Source organism: Taeniopygia guttata, chromosome 11 (assembly GCF_048771995.1).
Source record: "Taeniopygia guttata chromosome 11, bTaeGut7.mat, whole genome shotgun sequence".
Lineage (NCBI taxonomy): Eukaryota > Metazoa > Chordata > Aves > Passeriformes > Estrildidae > Taeniopygia > Taeniopygia guttata.
Window position 1 is genome coordinate 16,154,689 of NC_133036.1, and position 17,814 is coordinate 16,172,502.

Consider the following 17,814-nt stretch of genomic DNA (forward strand, 5'->3'; position numbering starts at 1 on the left):
CAGTTGCACTGCATTCCTTTAGCTTCAGGTTCTTAAACACAGCTTGGGTTTCTTAGCAAATTACCAGAGAAAAGCTCTGGCCTCAAGAGCAGGAAATCTCACTTAGATAATAACTATATTTACAGCTAGACATACTGATACAGTAATTCCTTTAAAAGGCACATTTTCTCATATGTTGCTATTCTCACATGTCTGTTCTCTGCATTATCTATCAGTGTAATTTGCACACAAAGGAAAAATAATACAAACCTTACAGGAAGACCTCTCATAATTATACACCCAAAAAACCCCCAGTGACCCAGTGTAGTGTTCATTACAAACTAAATTAAGGTGCAGGGCTCTTTCCAGTTAAAAATATTCTATGGACTGACCACAAGGCACAGTCACTAGAGCTCTCTGATAGTCATATCATGATCTGTAATATTTAGTGCCTCAATTCCACTGATTTTGATCACAGCTGAGTGCCACAGTGTATTCTTGGGTCTGGGCTATGGCTTTTGCATGACTATTCACTAAGTGAGGTGCTGCTAAAGGCATTATTGCATTATCACTACAAACCAATGACAGTGGTGACCTGCATGTGGTACCAGCCAGTTCTTAGCACACTGTCACATTGCCCTCTTACCTTCCAAGAGTAAGTAACAACTCTCTCGCAGAGGTTTCAGTATCTCCTCACTCTTACTGACCCTAAGGCAGCAGGAGCCTTTGACACCATTACTGCCCCATAGCAGGGCACTGCTTTAAATCCTTTGAGAGAGAGGAATGCAATGAATCCTTTGGTACATGGCACAGACCTGCAGTCAGGATGTTTTTCCATAATCTCACTCATCACCCACATGGATCAAAATGCCCAAGTCTGAAAATTTTCTGACTGCTGAGAGTCCCTTTTGAAAGAAGCAGGTAAAGGGAAAGGCACCCCAGATATTTTGATGACTTTGACCATGACTGGCAGTTCCTGTGCAAGAATTTGTGAGGTTTGTTTTACACACGCTCAGTGCTAACTTTGGCTGCTGTGAATCACCAAAGAAGGCATATCTAACTTCTGTGTCAATCTACCTTGAAGATAAATTTTCTTTTGCAACTATAAAGAGATGAAAACCAGAGAATTTTAATAGAAAACTGCAACATGCGTGTTTTTATTCGACACACTAGGTTTTTCTGAGAACTGTCAGTTTTCATCCTGCTTACTAATTGATTACTGTGTAAAACCAAATACTCACAGACCCTCAGGAGAATGCTAATGCATAAATGCACAGTACAAATTAATCAGAATGAAGACTAGTGGTAAATAGGCACTAACCAAGAAACAACTAAAAAGATCAAAAAATATTCGCTGAATACAAATTCTGTTTTAAACTCTGGTGTTTGTAATGAAATGTAATCCTATTAGACAATCAGCTTTTTGCTACAGAGCAGCATTTTAAGCATGTGCCACTACAAATCATCCCATCTTTTAAACACTTGAATGCATAAACAAATAGTTGCAAAGCAGCAAGATATCTCACCAGCAGCTAATTTATTGTATGACTTCATTCATCTCATGATGAGCAATTCCCAAGTTGTATTTCCATTTTAAAGTATCTGTGGGTTCTGTTACTGTCTCTTTTAGTTAAATCCTTCTTACTTTTCCACAATAAAGTGGTTCTAATTGCCTACTTGAGACAAGACTTGGCTTTACTGGGATTTATGGATGTAAGTTTGAGATTAAAATTACCCTTCCCAAACAAACAGCAGCAGCTAACACAGCAATACAAATAGTTTTGCTCCACAGCAGCAGTCAAGAGTCTGGATCCAGAGCTCCCTTGTGCCAGCAGTAATCTGATGCACTGAAGAAAACTGAGTCACTTCTAAGTTCCTCTTTTCAGTCAGTTGGCAAATTTGTTTAAGCAGCCTGCACTGAAGAGGCAGGGCAATGCTTATCCTAAAACAAAGGAATCCTTCCACAGACTTCATGGCCTTAGGATGCAGCCCTGAAGCAGAGAAAGGAGACACCTCAAGGGTTTATATCCTAATTAGAATGATCTCATGGACACTGAGGCAAACCTTCATGACTCAACAGGAACAGTATCAAACTAAGTCCATCTAACAATTTCTAAGCAGTTCTATCTATAAAATAATTTGACAATCAACTGGACAGCATTAATACAGACTGCATAATGGACAAATGGGAATCCAATAACTTTCTGTAAGTTCTGTATTACTGCCACTTGAAACACTGTAAAATGGAAAATCTCACTGCCATTACAGTATTCTCTCATCAGTATATTCTTTAAAATTCAAACCGTGTGCTCCTGCAGAAATTATTAAGAAATAAATGCTGTTCAAAGAACAATACCAAGCTTTTAGAAGAATGAAGTATTTTTTTTACACTTCATGAAGACCCATGAAAACTGACACAAAGCCTGTCTCTGGCTGTTCTGACATGCACTGGAACATAAAGCCCTCAGTTTTGGGGTCATCATGCAAGGAAACCAGCCTTGAGCAGCAAAGGGGAACACCACTGTGGATATAACTCCTTGTCCTCTGTTCTGATACGTGGATGGAAACTGATACAGGACTGAAAAGAGCAGCATTTGTACTGTAATACAGCTTTGAAACAAAACCAGGTGTCTTCCATGTTGGCTTTAGAGAAGTCTGCATTAACTTGTGAATTGACATTTTCACAAAGGAATACATGAAAACAAATGGAGATGCAGAGTGAATAAAGTGAGCTGAAGGGATGTGCTGGGGATATGCCTTTCATACAGAGATCAAACCTATTATGTATGTGATGATGCATTCAGGTATTTAAAATAAAGCATTTGGAAAGGTGTCCCATGATGAAGGCTCCTTTGAGAATTTTTCTTACAATATTTTCATTTTGAATGTCTCTGACTGCATTCAAGATAATCTCTAGGGTAAAAATGCTAGACAGAGGACACATGAATTCCCCCATGAGGTTCTGGAAAAAGCAATATTCCTTCACAGAAAACTAATCAGCCATTCATTTTCAAATGCCATGTAGGGAGTCCAACTGTCTGCCACTCTCTAGTTAATGCACATTCTCAATGCTCTTATGGGTCGGGAAGTTTCCTTAGGAAACCTGGTAAAAGCTGGTCATATATTGGTTTAGTCTTTAATAAAATCTACTGGGAGAGGTCAAATGAAAGTGGACATTTGGAGCTCACCAAGCTTACCCAACAGGAAGTGAAAAACAATCAGATGTCCACCTCTGAAAGGTGATGTTCAAGCTCTGGAATCAAAAATAAAAACCTACCAGAACAGAACAGAAATACACCCTTTCTTCAGTTCCATTTACTCCTCAGCTATGACACATTCTCTGTGTATCATATAAATTTGAGAGTCAGCCCTATGTTATTTTCATGCCCACAAAATATACTCCAAAAACGATAATGCCCTGGATGAGTAATATTTCAGTAATACTTTGCAATCAAATAAACAACTCTTGCACTACCATATCCCTTAAGGTACAGCCAGACACTTCCTCTGCCAATTCCCAGACAGCTCATGGAAAGCCAGCAGGTGTGACAAATGAGCTGGAGTTTTCGAGACTGTGCTTTACAACAGATGTATTTACACATATCACAATCTACTGGTGGGGATGGTGCATACTACTGCCAAATGTTAGATGAAATGTTATCAAACAGAAGTCTCCCAGCAAATTCCCATCATGTTGACTATTGAGATCTGCCTGCCATGTGTAATTTTTCATGTTATGGCATGTCCTCAATCAAGAATTGTTTAAGCTATTGTTACTGTTTTAATTATCCTTCTCTTACTCACCAGTACATGAACAGTATGTATTTTACAGGAACAAAGAAATTGCATAATGCCTGTCTAGAGACCTGTGCCACTTAAATTTTTAAGCTCCTTCATAACCTTACTTAATAATTAAATTCAAAAAGATACATCAAAACCATAAATCTGATCCCACTTCTAGTTCATACTTCTCAGCAAAGGGCTCTCCCTTTCAGGCAGTAGCAGAGGATTTTGTCTTGCCTGAGCAGCTGTTATTTATCACAACATCTGCCATTCCTGGAGCAGGGGGATGCCAAGCCTTGGTGTCCCCAGCTGGGACAGCCAAGGTGTCCCTGGGTGCTGCTGGTGACACTGTGGCCTCAGGCAGACCTTTCAGAGGGAAAGAAGGGGGATCCTGGGGAAGCTGTTACTACAGAGGAGCCCACATGAAGTGGCACCTTGAGATGCACTGGGGCACTTGCAGGGACAGCACAGGCACGTTGGGCTCAGGAAACAGCTCCCAGGCCAGCCACAATCTTAATAAAATACTGCACTACTCATGGACTGAGCCTGGTGCTGGTGACTACTCCCTCATGGTAACACCACCTACTGTGTTCAAACACAGACAGGATTTTGTTGCAGCACCTCTGAACAAGAAATAAAACACTACAGACACAACCCCACTCAGCAGAGCTGTCACAGACACACATCCTGAGTGATGTGCCAGGCTCAGTGCACTTCCCAGACACATAAACCATGAGCATTAATCTGGTGGTGCTCAATAATTGTGTTGTTTTTTCATATGGTAATGTCTGTTCACACCTCCAAAAATACTTCTCTTCCTTCACCAGCATCTTAACTAAAAATGTCTCAAACAGCACTTTGAACAAGGGGTTTGTAACTGCCCAGGCTGTGAGCAGTTTAGTTTCTTTGCATATCTTTAAGGAGAGCTGAGGAATTAGAGGAATTAAAAAAATAAGCACAAGAAATCCACAGTCCACAACTGCAACTTACATTTAAAGTGAGTTCTGATTTCTTTGTCTTGGACACGTTTTCAATAACTGCCAGAAAACCTGCAAACTTCTGCGGCTTGCTAGCACAACTGTGGCACTGAAACTAAAGCTTGTGTATTAAAATGCATTCTGAGGGAAAAAATCTAACTTGTTTTCAATTCCGTTGTTTGCATTTCACTCTGCACTTGTTAGTCACTTAGTGTTTCATGCACTTAGGAAAAAGAAAGTTATCTAAGACTGAAAAAACACATTTATTATTAGCATTTTCCATACATATATATACTTAGTGGAAAAATATGTGGATAACTCTGGATCTTGGATTTTACAAATAGCAGGGGCTCTAGAGACAACTTAGGCACAAACTAAAAAGCAAAACACAATAACTAGAAAACATCTTTAAATATGGTTTTACCTCTAAAAGTACATATTTTTCAGGAATTTCAAAATGAGGACTCCTACCTCTTCCAAAGCCCATAATGAATCAACCACAGGCTTGATCTTCTTACTGTTATATAGATTTAGGAGTTTGTCCATCACACCTTTGATCAGGCCACCTCGATTCTGTTTGAAAAGTAGATTCAACAGGGAAAATCCAGCAATGACTTTGTTCTCCTCATACAGCTTGATAGGATTTACTTTCTCAACCTGCCACCACTGGAAATCAATACACAACAGCATGGTTAGAAAAACATTTTTCAAGAAATGCACAGGGAAGTTCACAAACAAGCTGTGTGTACAGATGTGATGAATTACTCCTCTGCCAGGCCTGAAGCAACAGCCAAGAGAAGCAGCAAGGATTTGATTTAAGGATGAGGAAAGAAAGACTGACAAGCAGAAATAACACACAAACTTGTGTTGGAGGAGGTCAGGGTGTGAGAAGGATGGTGTAGACATCTGGGCTTTTAAGAGGGTGTGGCAGGAAGGAGTTTGGCTTTCCTTCCCCCCTCTGCTCTGCTGCTATCTCCTGACACCACTGAAGTGCCCAGATGTTCACTGCCAACTCCCAGCCATGACTGCTCAAATCCAAGGGAACCAGGCACTGCCTATCAGCTGCCAGTCACTTTACATCCATTATTATGTTTATGACACTCGAGCACACCTCATAGTGTCTGATGAAAGGATTTTATTTCATTTAGCCCAAGAGCATCATTGAGAGTGAGAGATGCCACTTCCCTGCAAATTTCATTTGAATGGGTAAATTTTTAATTAGAATTTTCATACAATTTTGATGAGTTAATTTTGCAGCACAATCACATAAAGAAACTAGTTATAGTTGTATCCAAAATTTGTATTTTTTATTCATTCAATTTATTAATATTTATTCCATTAATAAATACCAATAGCATCTAAAAAAGACTTCAGTTCAAATTTATTTCATTGGACCAACCCACCCTACACATTATATGCACCTGGATATTCTTACATTACCAGTAAAAAGCTGCATAGCAAAGATTATCTTGATTTTGGTCACAAGTGTGTGACAATAACAAGGATCCTCCCACCACAACAATTAAGACAATGTAGGAGGCAAAGAACAGCTCCTTGCTACAGTCTCTGACTTATCTTGTTTCCAGCTACACTTTTGAAGCCAATTCCTCCTGGGAAGGGGGTGTTGCTGGAAGCTGTAAATGAGATTTGGCAAAAAGATCATAGGACAGATGTTCAGAAAAGACTTTTCCCTATGTTTTTCCTGTATGAAAGAATCACCTTCACTCTTGGTTAACTTATTTCTTACTGTCAGTTTATGTGACTCATTTGTCCTATTTTTTAACTCTAGGATTTCTGCAAAGATTTCTGTTGTTGTAGTAAGCTGGAAAAAAAAACATTTGAACTTTGAATTTGTTGACATCATCATTTAGGAGCAAATGCCACATCATCATCTTTTTGATGTCACTTGAACATGGAGAACTGGAAAATGTTTTTCTGTATGAAACAAAATTCCGAACAGCTGGAAATGACTGGACACATTTAAGAGATATATCTCCTTTAATTCACTGCATGGTCCTGACTGTTTTCAGATACAAGGAACCTTCAGGGTACAGTTAATCATATCCATGGATGTGATATTTTGCCACAAGTAAATAAATAATGCAGTCTAAACTTAGCTGTGTAAGAGATCTATGTCCCACAGACAATTTCAATGGCAGCATGAAATGCACACAAATCCAATTCTGGTCCAGCTGTGCTGTCAGAAGAAAACACGGCACAAAACCACAACATCAGAAGTAACAACTCAGCAGAGACAAATGAAAATGATGAAGATGAAAATGCTACAGAAAAGACCAAAGTCAGAGGAAAGAGCATCATCACAGAGACACTTACTGATTTTGCAAAACTGAAGAAGCTTTTTGTCTCCCCAGTAACCATGTTAGATGAACCTGTAAAAGATGAACACATTCACACAAAACCTATTATTACAAGCAACAGCAGACCATTTAGTACATGGAAAGTCATCTCTATGATTCATATTTAAGAAAAAAACATGCCCAGGTTTAAAAGAGATTAGTAGAAATACTTTGAGAATAAAAAACAACAAAGAGGCCAAGGCAACCAAGCCCTCCAGGCTTACAGGAACTCCAAGATGACACTGACAATCAATCAAATTGTCAGAGACAGGTTAGGTTCTGTTGGACATCCCATAAATGCAGCAAACCTTTCAGCTGTGCCCTCCAACAGGAGCAGAATTCCCCAAACAGCAGGGCAGCCTGGCACAGCAGCAGGGGAGATGTGTCTGCTCATGTGAGGAGCAGTCCACAAACAGGAGTGGAAATTTGTGAACAGAAGCCTGGGTTGGATTCCTCAAAGTCATGTCAAAACCAAGAGCATCCTTCCTGAAATTGTCCTTAAAGCTTCTCTCTCACAAAAACTACATTGCAGTTTCCTTGGCCACACAATGATTCCCAGAATGAGAAATCCAAACTTTCTCCCACGCTTCGCCTGTATCACCCAATTATGTTTAACAATCTGTAATGTAGGTTCACTTTCAATTTTGGATTTACTTTTCTAAATATTTAAAAAATATTTTTTTTTGTATTATTTATTTATCAATAATTTAGTTCATGGTCAGCTTCACTAAAACTCTTGATTGGAAATGATCAAACTGAGCAAGCATAGCATGTCAATCTCCAGCTCTGGAAGAAGGGGCATGGATGCTTTTAAGCTCTGGAAAGCTTTAGTTTTGAAATGTGTACCTGCTTTTTCCCACTCACCATATAAAATGTAAGTCCCAAGTGGTTTGAGAAGACTGAGGCCTTTCCCAGTATTTTCTCCACAAAGACAGTCCAAAACAATATCTACTCCATCTGCTGAGATTCTAAAACAAAGAAAAATCTCTTACTTCGCAGTAATATACACATGGCTGGCTGGTCAGGCTGGTTGTTAACAAACTACTAACATTTTCCAGGTACTTTAGAAAGGACTCTTAAGGCTGAGACTTTGACAATGTGAAAACTTTACCCTCATCAAAATATATTTCAGACTCATTCAGTGGCACAATGCAAGTTTTTCAGGCTAATCAACCCACGCCTCTTAGGCATTACAGAGGGGGAAACCATATTGTTTCTCCTTTTTCAGGGCTTTCAGTAAAATTATATTATGAAAAGACAGGCAACAGATAAAAAGTTCTTTTTTGATTGAATGCAAATATTAGAGAATGCTTGTTTTGGGAATATTATAGAGTAAAAGGATATTTTTCTTATTCACATCTAATATTATTTTTCTGAATTTGTAAGGAAACAGATCTTCTTAATTTATTTTCAGACAGAATTATTTGTAAAGTTATTTACAGAGTCTTCTTCTTCAGATACTTTATCAACTAGATATCAGCTAAGACTTAAGTCAAGTATCAAGAGAAGTCACCAAGAGCTAGAAATCCAGCACAAGGGTTACAATTAGGCCATTTTGTACTGTTTTAATAAACAGTTTGAATATTTGTAACTTTCAAACAGCTCTGTCAATGCAATGTCAATATGATGCTGAAGAAGAAAAAAAAGTACACTGAATATCCTGATTTAGGGGAGAGGAGAAGATTTATGGCTTGTAATGCATCTTCTGCTTCCTCACAAAACAAAGGTGAGACCCAGACATCCATTGGTTACAAACAGCAGCAAAACCAGGCAACTTCACTCCTTGGTACTGCTGCCACATTTGGGGCAAGAAATTGCTTCTATTCAGGCCACTGGATGAGCCTCCACTGTAAAGGAACAAGAATTTTACAATGAAACTGCTTTTGGTGGCTTCCCTGGTTGAACTGATTCCTCATCCCCTATAAACATTTCCACATTCATAACCTCTCTTACGGATTTTTTTGGGATTTTTTTTTCATTTGCTTGGAGTCATTGGTGGTTGCTTTGGTTTTGCTGTTTTTTCAGTTTTCTCCCTGATGAATGCTGCAGTGACCTGCAAAGAAGCAGGTTCCTACCACTGTCCTTTCTCCATCACAGCTCCCTCCTTTTCTGCTCACAGACTTGTAACAAATGAACATTTTAAGCAGAACACAGTACACAGCTAATATCCATCAAAACAAACAACCACACCATTCCCCTCACTGCTGCTGCCAAGAGACAATTTGTCAAAACAGCATTCTCAGAATTACTGCTGTAGGTTTATTAAAAACCTTTTCAATGCAAAGGGAAAATGGAGGGATCTGAGTAACAAATCAGAATACTGGCACATCCTACAGGGTGCCAGTTCTGCCTTGCAATGAGGACAATTCACCGAGCTGATATTAAACATCTCTGTGCAAGGACAGAAGCAGAAACTATCTTGTTACACCCATGTTTTTTTATCTCTTGTACCCACCCTGATTTCTCCTGCAATACCTGCCTGCAGTGCTAACAGCCCAGAGAGAAGTTCTGCCACCTCCACCAACACCAGTATCAACAGTTAGACAAACTGAAAAACAAAGTGTTTGAAAGCACATAAACAGAAACACACATGATGACTTCAAAAGGCAACAGGGTGATTTTAATCTGAATGCAAACAAACAAAATCTAAGGATCTGAAATTAAAGCAGACATCATTTGCTCTGATATCAATCCCTGGCAGAGGATAAAAACCCAGGCAGATAAAAGCACACCACAAAACTCCAAAACCTGGATACCTTACAAATCCACTGAAAAAAAAATCTTATTTGGTGCATTACAGTGAGCCAGTACATATGCAAATGAAGGCAAATCACATCCTTCTGTTAAGACCTTTAGTTTCTTTCACTTAATTTACTTCGCTCACAAGAGATGTCCAAACAGGGACAGGGATTGAAAAATTTCATGTTGCTTATCAAGACATAGGGAGATGCTTGCTATCCTTTCCCTAGTGGACAGATGGAATAACTGGAATAAACTACAGCTCCCAAATCCACTAATGGAGTATCTTCCCATAAATATGATCAGCCTGGTGCCTTTCATAGTATTTTGCCAAATACTATACAGACCTGACTCAGGAAAACACAAGATTACCTTTTTACTTCTTGAACATAGTCTGCATTCCTGTCAAACAGGTGAGTTACCGAGTTTTTGATTGCTTCATGTTTGAAAGATGAAGCTGTTCCAAAAACAGTAACATTGGGAATGGTTGAACAGAGCTGAGCAACAGCTTGACCCTGCAAACACATAATGATGTTAGTTCACTGACACGGAAATTGGTTGACAGAGTTTGCAGCTGCCCATTGACTCCTGACACAGCAAAACCCGAGACCAAGCATGTGCAAGCACTTCCCAAACTAGTTTATTTCCACTGAAATGCGGTTCAGCCACAAGAAAAAACACACCTAAATCACCAGGATATTCTGAAAACAAAGCAGTCAATACAGTAGGATCATGTCTCCTTAAGGTTTCAGTGGGAGACAGCAAGTTGATGTAACAAGTGCTGCATAATAAAAAAAATCTGTTTTACCTCTTATTAATAACTATGGTTATTACTGATAGTCAAAATGCAGGAATAGCTCCCAGTCACTCTAAGAGAGGTCTGCTGAAGGAGGGCCCCAAGCTCAAAACTGATCATCAGCAAAGGGGATAAAACAGCCTAGAGCACGTCCAGGAAAATCATTCTTCCTCCTGGTCTGGGCAGGAACCCAGTGGGGCCCATCAGATGCTATGCCAGCCTTAGGTAGCACTTGGGGCATTGAAGAATTTGTGCAATCAGGTGTCTGTACTTTGAGCTTCCAGTTTTGGGCCCCAGAATTTACTGAATTTTAACCTCTGATTTCATGAGGCTGGGAGAAGGGAAGCTTAACAGCTGAGCCATCTAGATTTCAAAAACCATCCTAAAAGGTCATCCTCCTAGGACCCTAGGTTTTGTTTTTACTCTTTACTAACAAAAGGAAACCAGACTTTTGGTAGCCACACCCCACCTCCTCTTGCTACCATATTATTGCACTGGAGCCAGCACAGTTACATGGATATACCCACAAGTTAAAAAAATGGCACTGCCATTCCAAAATAACTGTCAGCTGGAATTCAGCAGACTCTTACTTACATCTACCACCTAAAGATTGTCACTTGTAAACTGTATGCATGACTAGTAAAATCACCCAGGGACACACATATTTCTGTTCACTCCAACCAGAAACCCTCATTATTAGTTGCACATCCCAGTAATTAGTACTTGGGTTTTATTTAGAGCAGGATAATTAGCTAACCCTGCATATCCTGGAGGTCTTGGCATCCTCATGTATTCTGCTGAATGTAACTCCAAGCTGAGCATCACCAGAGAGGGCAAGGTTATTACTTATACATGGTGGCACCCAGGAATTTCAGAGTGGTTTCCTGCTGGGTTAGTCAGTAAATGCCTGCTCAGCAAGGCACAGCTTAGGAGATCCTTTAGACAATCAGACACAGAAAAGAGAGCAAGAGAAGGGATCATTCTCATTCCTGTTTTGCAGATGAGGGATGGAACACCACAGCAGATTGAACAGCTTGTCCAGCAGCTCAGAGAAGCTCACAGGGAACGATGCTTACTCCTGGCATGGTAAATCCAACTCCAAATTCAAAATTACCTTTTCTTTTTAAAATTATCTATAATTTTCCTGGGTTGGAATCCCTAATCTCTCAAAAATCATAGGAAAATCCATTCCTGAAGGGTCTCATCTTGAAAGATGTAATGTTTGCAGGAAACAGAAAATGTTTCACTATTCTCATATTTCATTTCTCTAATACTTACCATCTCATAATTCTAAACCCTTCCCAGATTTTAGCCTCCACAAATAATGTAAGATAAAACTACAATTAAAAAAATGGGGATTTTGTAGCTGTTTTTTCTTAGTGATTTTCATAAGCAATCCTCTTTTCTCACTCTCTGCATCTTGCAGAAACCCAGCACCTACAGTGATTTAGATAAATCAGTATTTTATAATGCATGGTAGTTGAATGAAATTCTGACATTATTGATCTATTCTCTAATTAGTTTTCTGCATTTTCAATCTAACTTGGGCAGAGAAGGACTAATGAATATATCCTAAATCAAAACCACTGAATGTTTAAAAGGTCAAAGATTCAAGAAAAAAGCGTGTTGATTTTTATCCTTCAGAAGATGATTAACTTTTAACAAATTGACAATCAGATGAATAGGGGAAATGCACAAAAACATCGGGATGGGAATAACCTATTTTCCTCTTGACTCAAACTCCTTAGTACACCTCTCCTTCCCCCCAGAGATAAGTTTATCTTAAATCCCAGATCAGCTGGGAATACCTTCCAGCTTTCTGTAGGTATTTGAAGCCTACAACTGACTCATTTGACCAATACTTTTATAATTGGATGAAGTACTTGAAGGAATTCCACAAAACACTCTTCTACAGTTTTCTGAAATCTTCATTTGAAGTAGATTCTTATTTCCATGCAAAGTTTTTTTTAAGTAGCTCTGTCAGAAATCTAGGAACAAAGGCTGATATTGGACTTTTCATACTTTCCCCATCAAAACAGAACTGAACTCAACCTATCAACTCAACCATTTCCCTAATTTCTGTGGAATTCAGCTAAGCTCTAAAACAGCATTGTGGCTATGTAAGTCACTCTTAAATCTCCTTTCTAATCCCTCAAATCATGCAGCTGCTTCTGGATTAGCTGCCACTATTCAACAGGTTACACATTTTAACTGCAAATACTGAGACCAGTGTTCAGAACATCTCAGCTGAAGCATCCACAAAGGGTTCTGCTGCTGCAGGAGCAGCATCCACCTCCCAGGGCAGCAGAGGTGTCTGTGCTGGCTCCTGTGCCCCTGCTCCACCACGGGCACACCAGCCCTCCCCTGGCTCTGGGATCCTGCCAACTGCTCTGTGGCAAAAGGGACAAGAGGTTTTTCTGTCTCCTCCCTGCCCAGGCAAAACCACATCAACTCTGCTACCAGCCTCTCTGGCTTTGGAAGCAAGAACCACCTTAGCAGAAATAGCGCATCAACTCCAAAACCTTCCAAGAGGGTGCTAAATTACACAAGCATGGCTTGAAAAATATCCTTCACACGTCTAATTTTTTTCATATACAATGCCAATTTCTACATAGAAGTACTGACCAGATTCTTGCTTTCTGAACCTAGGAAAACCAGTAAGTTTTAATGGCAAAAAATAGTGATCACTTGGACAATTAATGTTACCTTTAAGGGAATTTAGCAGTCTTTGGGAATAGAAAAGAAATCAGGCGAAGCACTGAAGGGATAGACATGGTTACACAACATTCCCTTAAAGGAATTAATCTCCTTTAATATACTCATGTATTTTATCTACTACTTGTCACAGAAGCATAGAGTCATTCTGGATGGAAAAGACCTCCAAGACCATCAAGTCCAGCCACCAACTCAGCACCATCACCATGTTTTATCGCTAAGTCATCCTGAAGTGCCACATCCACACATTTTTTGAACACTCCCAGTGAGGCAGAACATCATGTGGTGAAACCTTAGAGAAATTAATAGCTTGGATTGAGTAGCTTAGATTAAAGAAATTAATAGCTTGTGGAATGAAGGATGTCTGCTAATGCTGGATGTATCTCCACAGCTTCACAGTCTGCTTGATGGATTCCTTTTCAAGACATCCTGTGAATTCATAAAACCAGTATGTTGGACCTAATCTACACATAGGATTATTACAGAAATTAATAAAAATTCCTAGCCTTACAGTAGTTTTAGATCCAGGGAAAAAAAATTCTTCACATTCCATTGCTTTAAAACTCAATTCTAAGCCTGCAGGATTGGAAACTTCTCATACCAAGATAATCACCTAAAAGAATGGAAAAGTAGTTTTCTAGGAAGTAACAATGAAATAGACTGTTTAGTGCATTTCAATGATTACAAAGAAAAAAAGTCATTGACATTTAAAAATCAATATAGAAAGCATGAATAGAATGAAACTTACTAATCTAATTACCTTGTTAACACAAACTTAATGCTGGATGAAATATAAATAAGGTGTACAAGTGAGTGGCTTTCCAAAAGGGTCTCACCTAATGCAGCCAGCCTGACGTGCCAGCTGCACACTGAATTATAGCAGGTGTAGGGCAGAATCCAAATAAGAAAGCATCTTTTTTGTTATTTTGTAAATGGAGGGCAGCCTGATAGCAGGAGAGAATAAACCATGTAAAAGATACCACCCTGCAAAACTGCAGCAGTAAAGAATTACCATTTCCATGATATATTTCTAGAGCCCAAAGGTACTACAGCATTTTTTAAAATAGCATTCAGACTTAATCTTGCACAAGAAACTTGTCTGGAACTGGATGTGAGAAGAATCCAAGTTCCAAAATACTTTGATTCCACCTAAGCATACCTGAAGGTGCTGTGAAGTACTCAAACACAGCAAGAAAACTGCAAAGGGAATCATCTACTGATCTTGTGGAATCAGGAGAACTCTTCTCTGCTGTTAGGTGAAGTCTGATACACAACATTTCATCTCCTGAAGGTGCCATTTCCCAATTACAGCAGAGGAAATTGGAAACCAAACACTGGGTGAACATTGCAGAGTGGACAAACTAAAATGTGATTATTGGACAAGCATAAGGCAGCATCTGCTACTCTCAGCGCACCACAAATGAGTTTTGGAGTGGAGGGAGAGGGAGAGTGACCCTGGGATAATGATCTCTCTCACCCTCAAGACATTTTCTGCAACAATTAGCAGGGTGTGTTTTTCCTACCGCTGCAAAATTGTGCAGCTGAGCTGCATCAAAAACTCAGGGCTGAATCTGGATCTGCCACAAATCCACTGCAGCTCAGTGGAGCTGCCCGAGCAAAACTCTGCCAGGGGAAACAAACTCCACCTGGAAAGGCAGAAGAGCCAGGGGAGAGCTGAGCACTGCCTGTGACCTGGCTCTGCAGGTGACCTGGGGACAGGACACGTCCTCTGGGGAGGGCAGGGCTGCAAGAGGCAGAAAGAAAGGGCCTTCCAAGGCTGCAGCTTGCTTTGGCCAGGGAAATTGCTGTCTGTGCACGGCTCTCTGGGCTTTGTGTTTGATGAGCAGCTTGTGCTCTGAGGCAGAGTCTGGAAATGGGCTGGGCCGTGGCACCAGGGCTCTCTGGTGCTGCTGAGGGAGCACAGCCATTGCTTCAGAAGCATTTACCAGCCTCCAGTCCCTGCCTGGCTTCTACAGCTGGGCACTTACAGCAGCCCAGACGTGGTGACACAGCGTGGGAGCTGCTTTATCCCCTTCCTTGGCTGCTGGAGATGAAACAAGAGGAAAGCACTTCATCAAATGCAGACCAGCCATCAACTGCTAATGTGAAAATAGCAAGTGCAGCCCTGGTACCAGGTGAAGGTGTCAGCAAAGTGGGCTGGATATATATAGATTAATGCACAGTGTGGTGGCCATTCCCAGCACAGGAAAAGAGTCAATTCTAATTACTCACATTCAAGGAGTTCTGACTTAAACACAGGAGTGCTGTTTCATGTCCTCCTCCCTGCTAAGTGCAGCCTACTCATACAGTATTTAAAAGGATCAGGAATGTATTTAAAAGGATCAGGAATGCTCTGAGATCTGTTTTAACAGGATCTGACTTTCCTACCATCTTACTCCCAACCAGCTCAGAGCTCAGGAAACACATCCACATCTGCCTGGAGCAGGATCTGCCTGGAGGATGACCCAGGAAACAGATATCTAACCTTAGAAAAACAAGGTGTGAGCAAACAAACCTGCCTTCAGCCTGAAAAATACAGGCCAAGGAGAGATTTCATGCTGAGCTTGTTGTAGCTATAAACATATATATCCTACCAAAAAGATTAAAAAGAAGTGTCCCAAGACCTAATATTAATTAATGGATAATACTATTAAATAAAAGATACATTAAGTGTAGAAGAACAAAAATACATTTACTGGCCATGAATAAAGTCTGGAAAAGTTTTTCACTGGTAAGACAGAGGGAAAGAATCTGAATAGATAAACATTTAGGTATTTTTTTAGGAAGAAACTAGATCATTCTTTTGAAAGGGTTCCTATATGCTGTTTGTGATAGCAGGTGACTAGATTCACTATGAAATGCCAGTTCTTTGTCAGATAAAATATCACCACTTCAGTGATTCAGCTGGGAACACATCCTCAAATATTTGCAATGTATGCAGGGGAGACACAATAAAAAAGAGGTCTCCTGCCAAGCAGTAACAAATCCTGCCAGGATGGCCTAAATCTGTTGCCAAGTCAGATTTACCCTTCAAATTCAAACATGAGAACTGCTTCTGTAACTTACTCTGCTTGCACTTCCTTTGCTGCTGAGCCTGAAAGGGAAGGTCAGACAACAGCTTCAGGAGAAGCAATCAATGCTCCTGCATGGAAGACAGCTTATTTTTAGTATCTACAAGATCAAAATGCTGAAGAATTGGCTGATAATTCTGTCTTGAGTCTGAGGAGTTAAGTGATGAGACTGGTGTTTACAAAATCTTGGTAAAAAAACACAGCTTTGTGCTCTAAATATTCAGAATAGGAAGTACATGAAGAACAAACAAACAAGCAAATGGACATAATGGCTCTCTCAAATATAAAGCCCTGGAGGAATTAATTTTCCAGGTAGATATCACAGACTGGATTTATTGAACCTCAAGGAGAAAACCATAATGCTTTTTTCAATTTTTTTTTTTACTACAATAGTTCTGTATTTATACAAATTCAACAGTTTACATTAATAATTGTGAGCAAAACTTTATAATCTCATACAAGCCTGTGCTGTGATTTGCACTGAATGCACTGACTTAAGAGTCTTTGTTTTAAAGAACTAATTCCCTCTTAGAGCAGACCAGTCCCAGCAGGGTGCTCATTTTTCTCGGGGTATTTTCTTCAGTCGTCACTTTGCTTCACTTTAAAGAGATGTGGGAGTGTATTTGTGAAGGGAGCTACTCTTCCATTTTCTTACAGTCATTTCAAACATAAATTGCAGTGTTTTACAGTTAAGGTAGACCAATATATGTCCTACAGTAAGCCATATGTTCTTGCAAAGTCATTATTTTGAGCATTAATGCCTATTTATGATGTTTAGTGTTAGCTGGTTTTCTCCCTGATTTAGCAATCAGTTCAGAAGGGCACTTGAACATTTCTGTAGCTTCAAGCATTTAAACTGTATTTGTATTAGACAATTCTATTTTTTGTTAATTACTGAACTGCCCTGCTACCCAATTTAACATTTAATCAGAAGTTCTAAGCATCCTGCCAAGCAGAGGCTGGAAAGGGGAGCAAATGGCAACTCTGTTAGATGTTAGTCAGCAGCAGGACTTGAAAAGTGTTCATCTCTTGTCAGAGCCTGAGGGAATCATGGAATGCAACTGTGAGCCTGTTCTGTGCTTTCTGAGAAGGCTCCTGAAATATCTTCAGCCTCCTTCCCTCCCCAGGGTGAGAGCTGAGAGTTGCTCTCTCTTAACTGCCCCCATCCCCAGGAGGAAAAAAAGGACAGGAAAGCCAAAGCAGACCCTTTTCCAAGCACTCAAAATCAACAAGCTGGCTCTGTGAAAACCAAATATCATCTCTCCCTTCAATCCCCCTTGTAAGCACAGCAGCTCCTCCTCCTCCGAGGGAAGGGTGCAATATCCCAAGGGTCAGAAGCAGAGTTTGTGAGTGTCCTCTTGTCCCCTGGTTCAGGTGCTTCCCTACAAGTGGCCACA

General features: G+C 40.0%; 1 protein-coding gene across 1 annotated transcript in view; it reads right to left on the reverse strand.

Annotated features, from left to right (window-relative positions):
- Positions 1-17,814, reverse strand: part of VAT1L (vesicle amine transport 1 like) — a 54,993-nt gene that overhangs the window by 24,037 nt on the left and 13,142 nt on the right. The window contains exons 4-7 of the mRNA XM_002186961.7: positions 10,208-10,350; positions 7,961-8,064; positions 7,074-7,129; positions 5,211-5,405 (exon numbers count right to left, since the gene is read on the reverse strand). Coding sequence (XP_002186997.5) covers positions 5,211-5,405; positions 7,074-7,129; positions 7,961-8,064; positions 10,208-10,350 — 498 coding nt within the window. The remainder of the gene's footprint in view (positions 1-5,210; positions 5,406-7,073; positions 7,130-7,960; positions 8,065-10,207; positions 10,351-17,814) is intronic.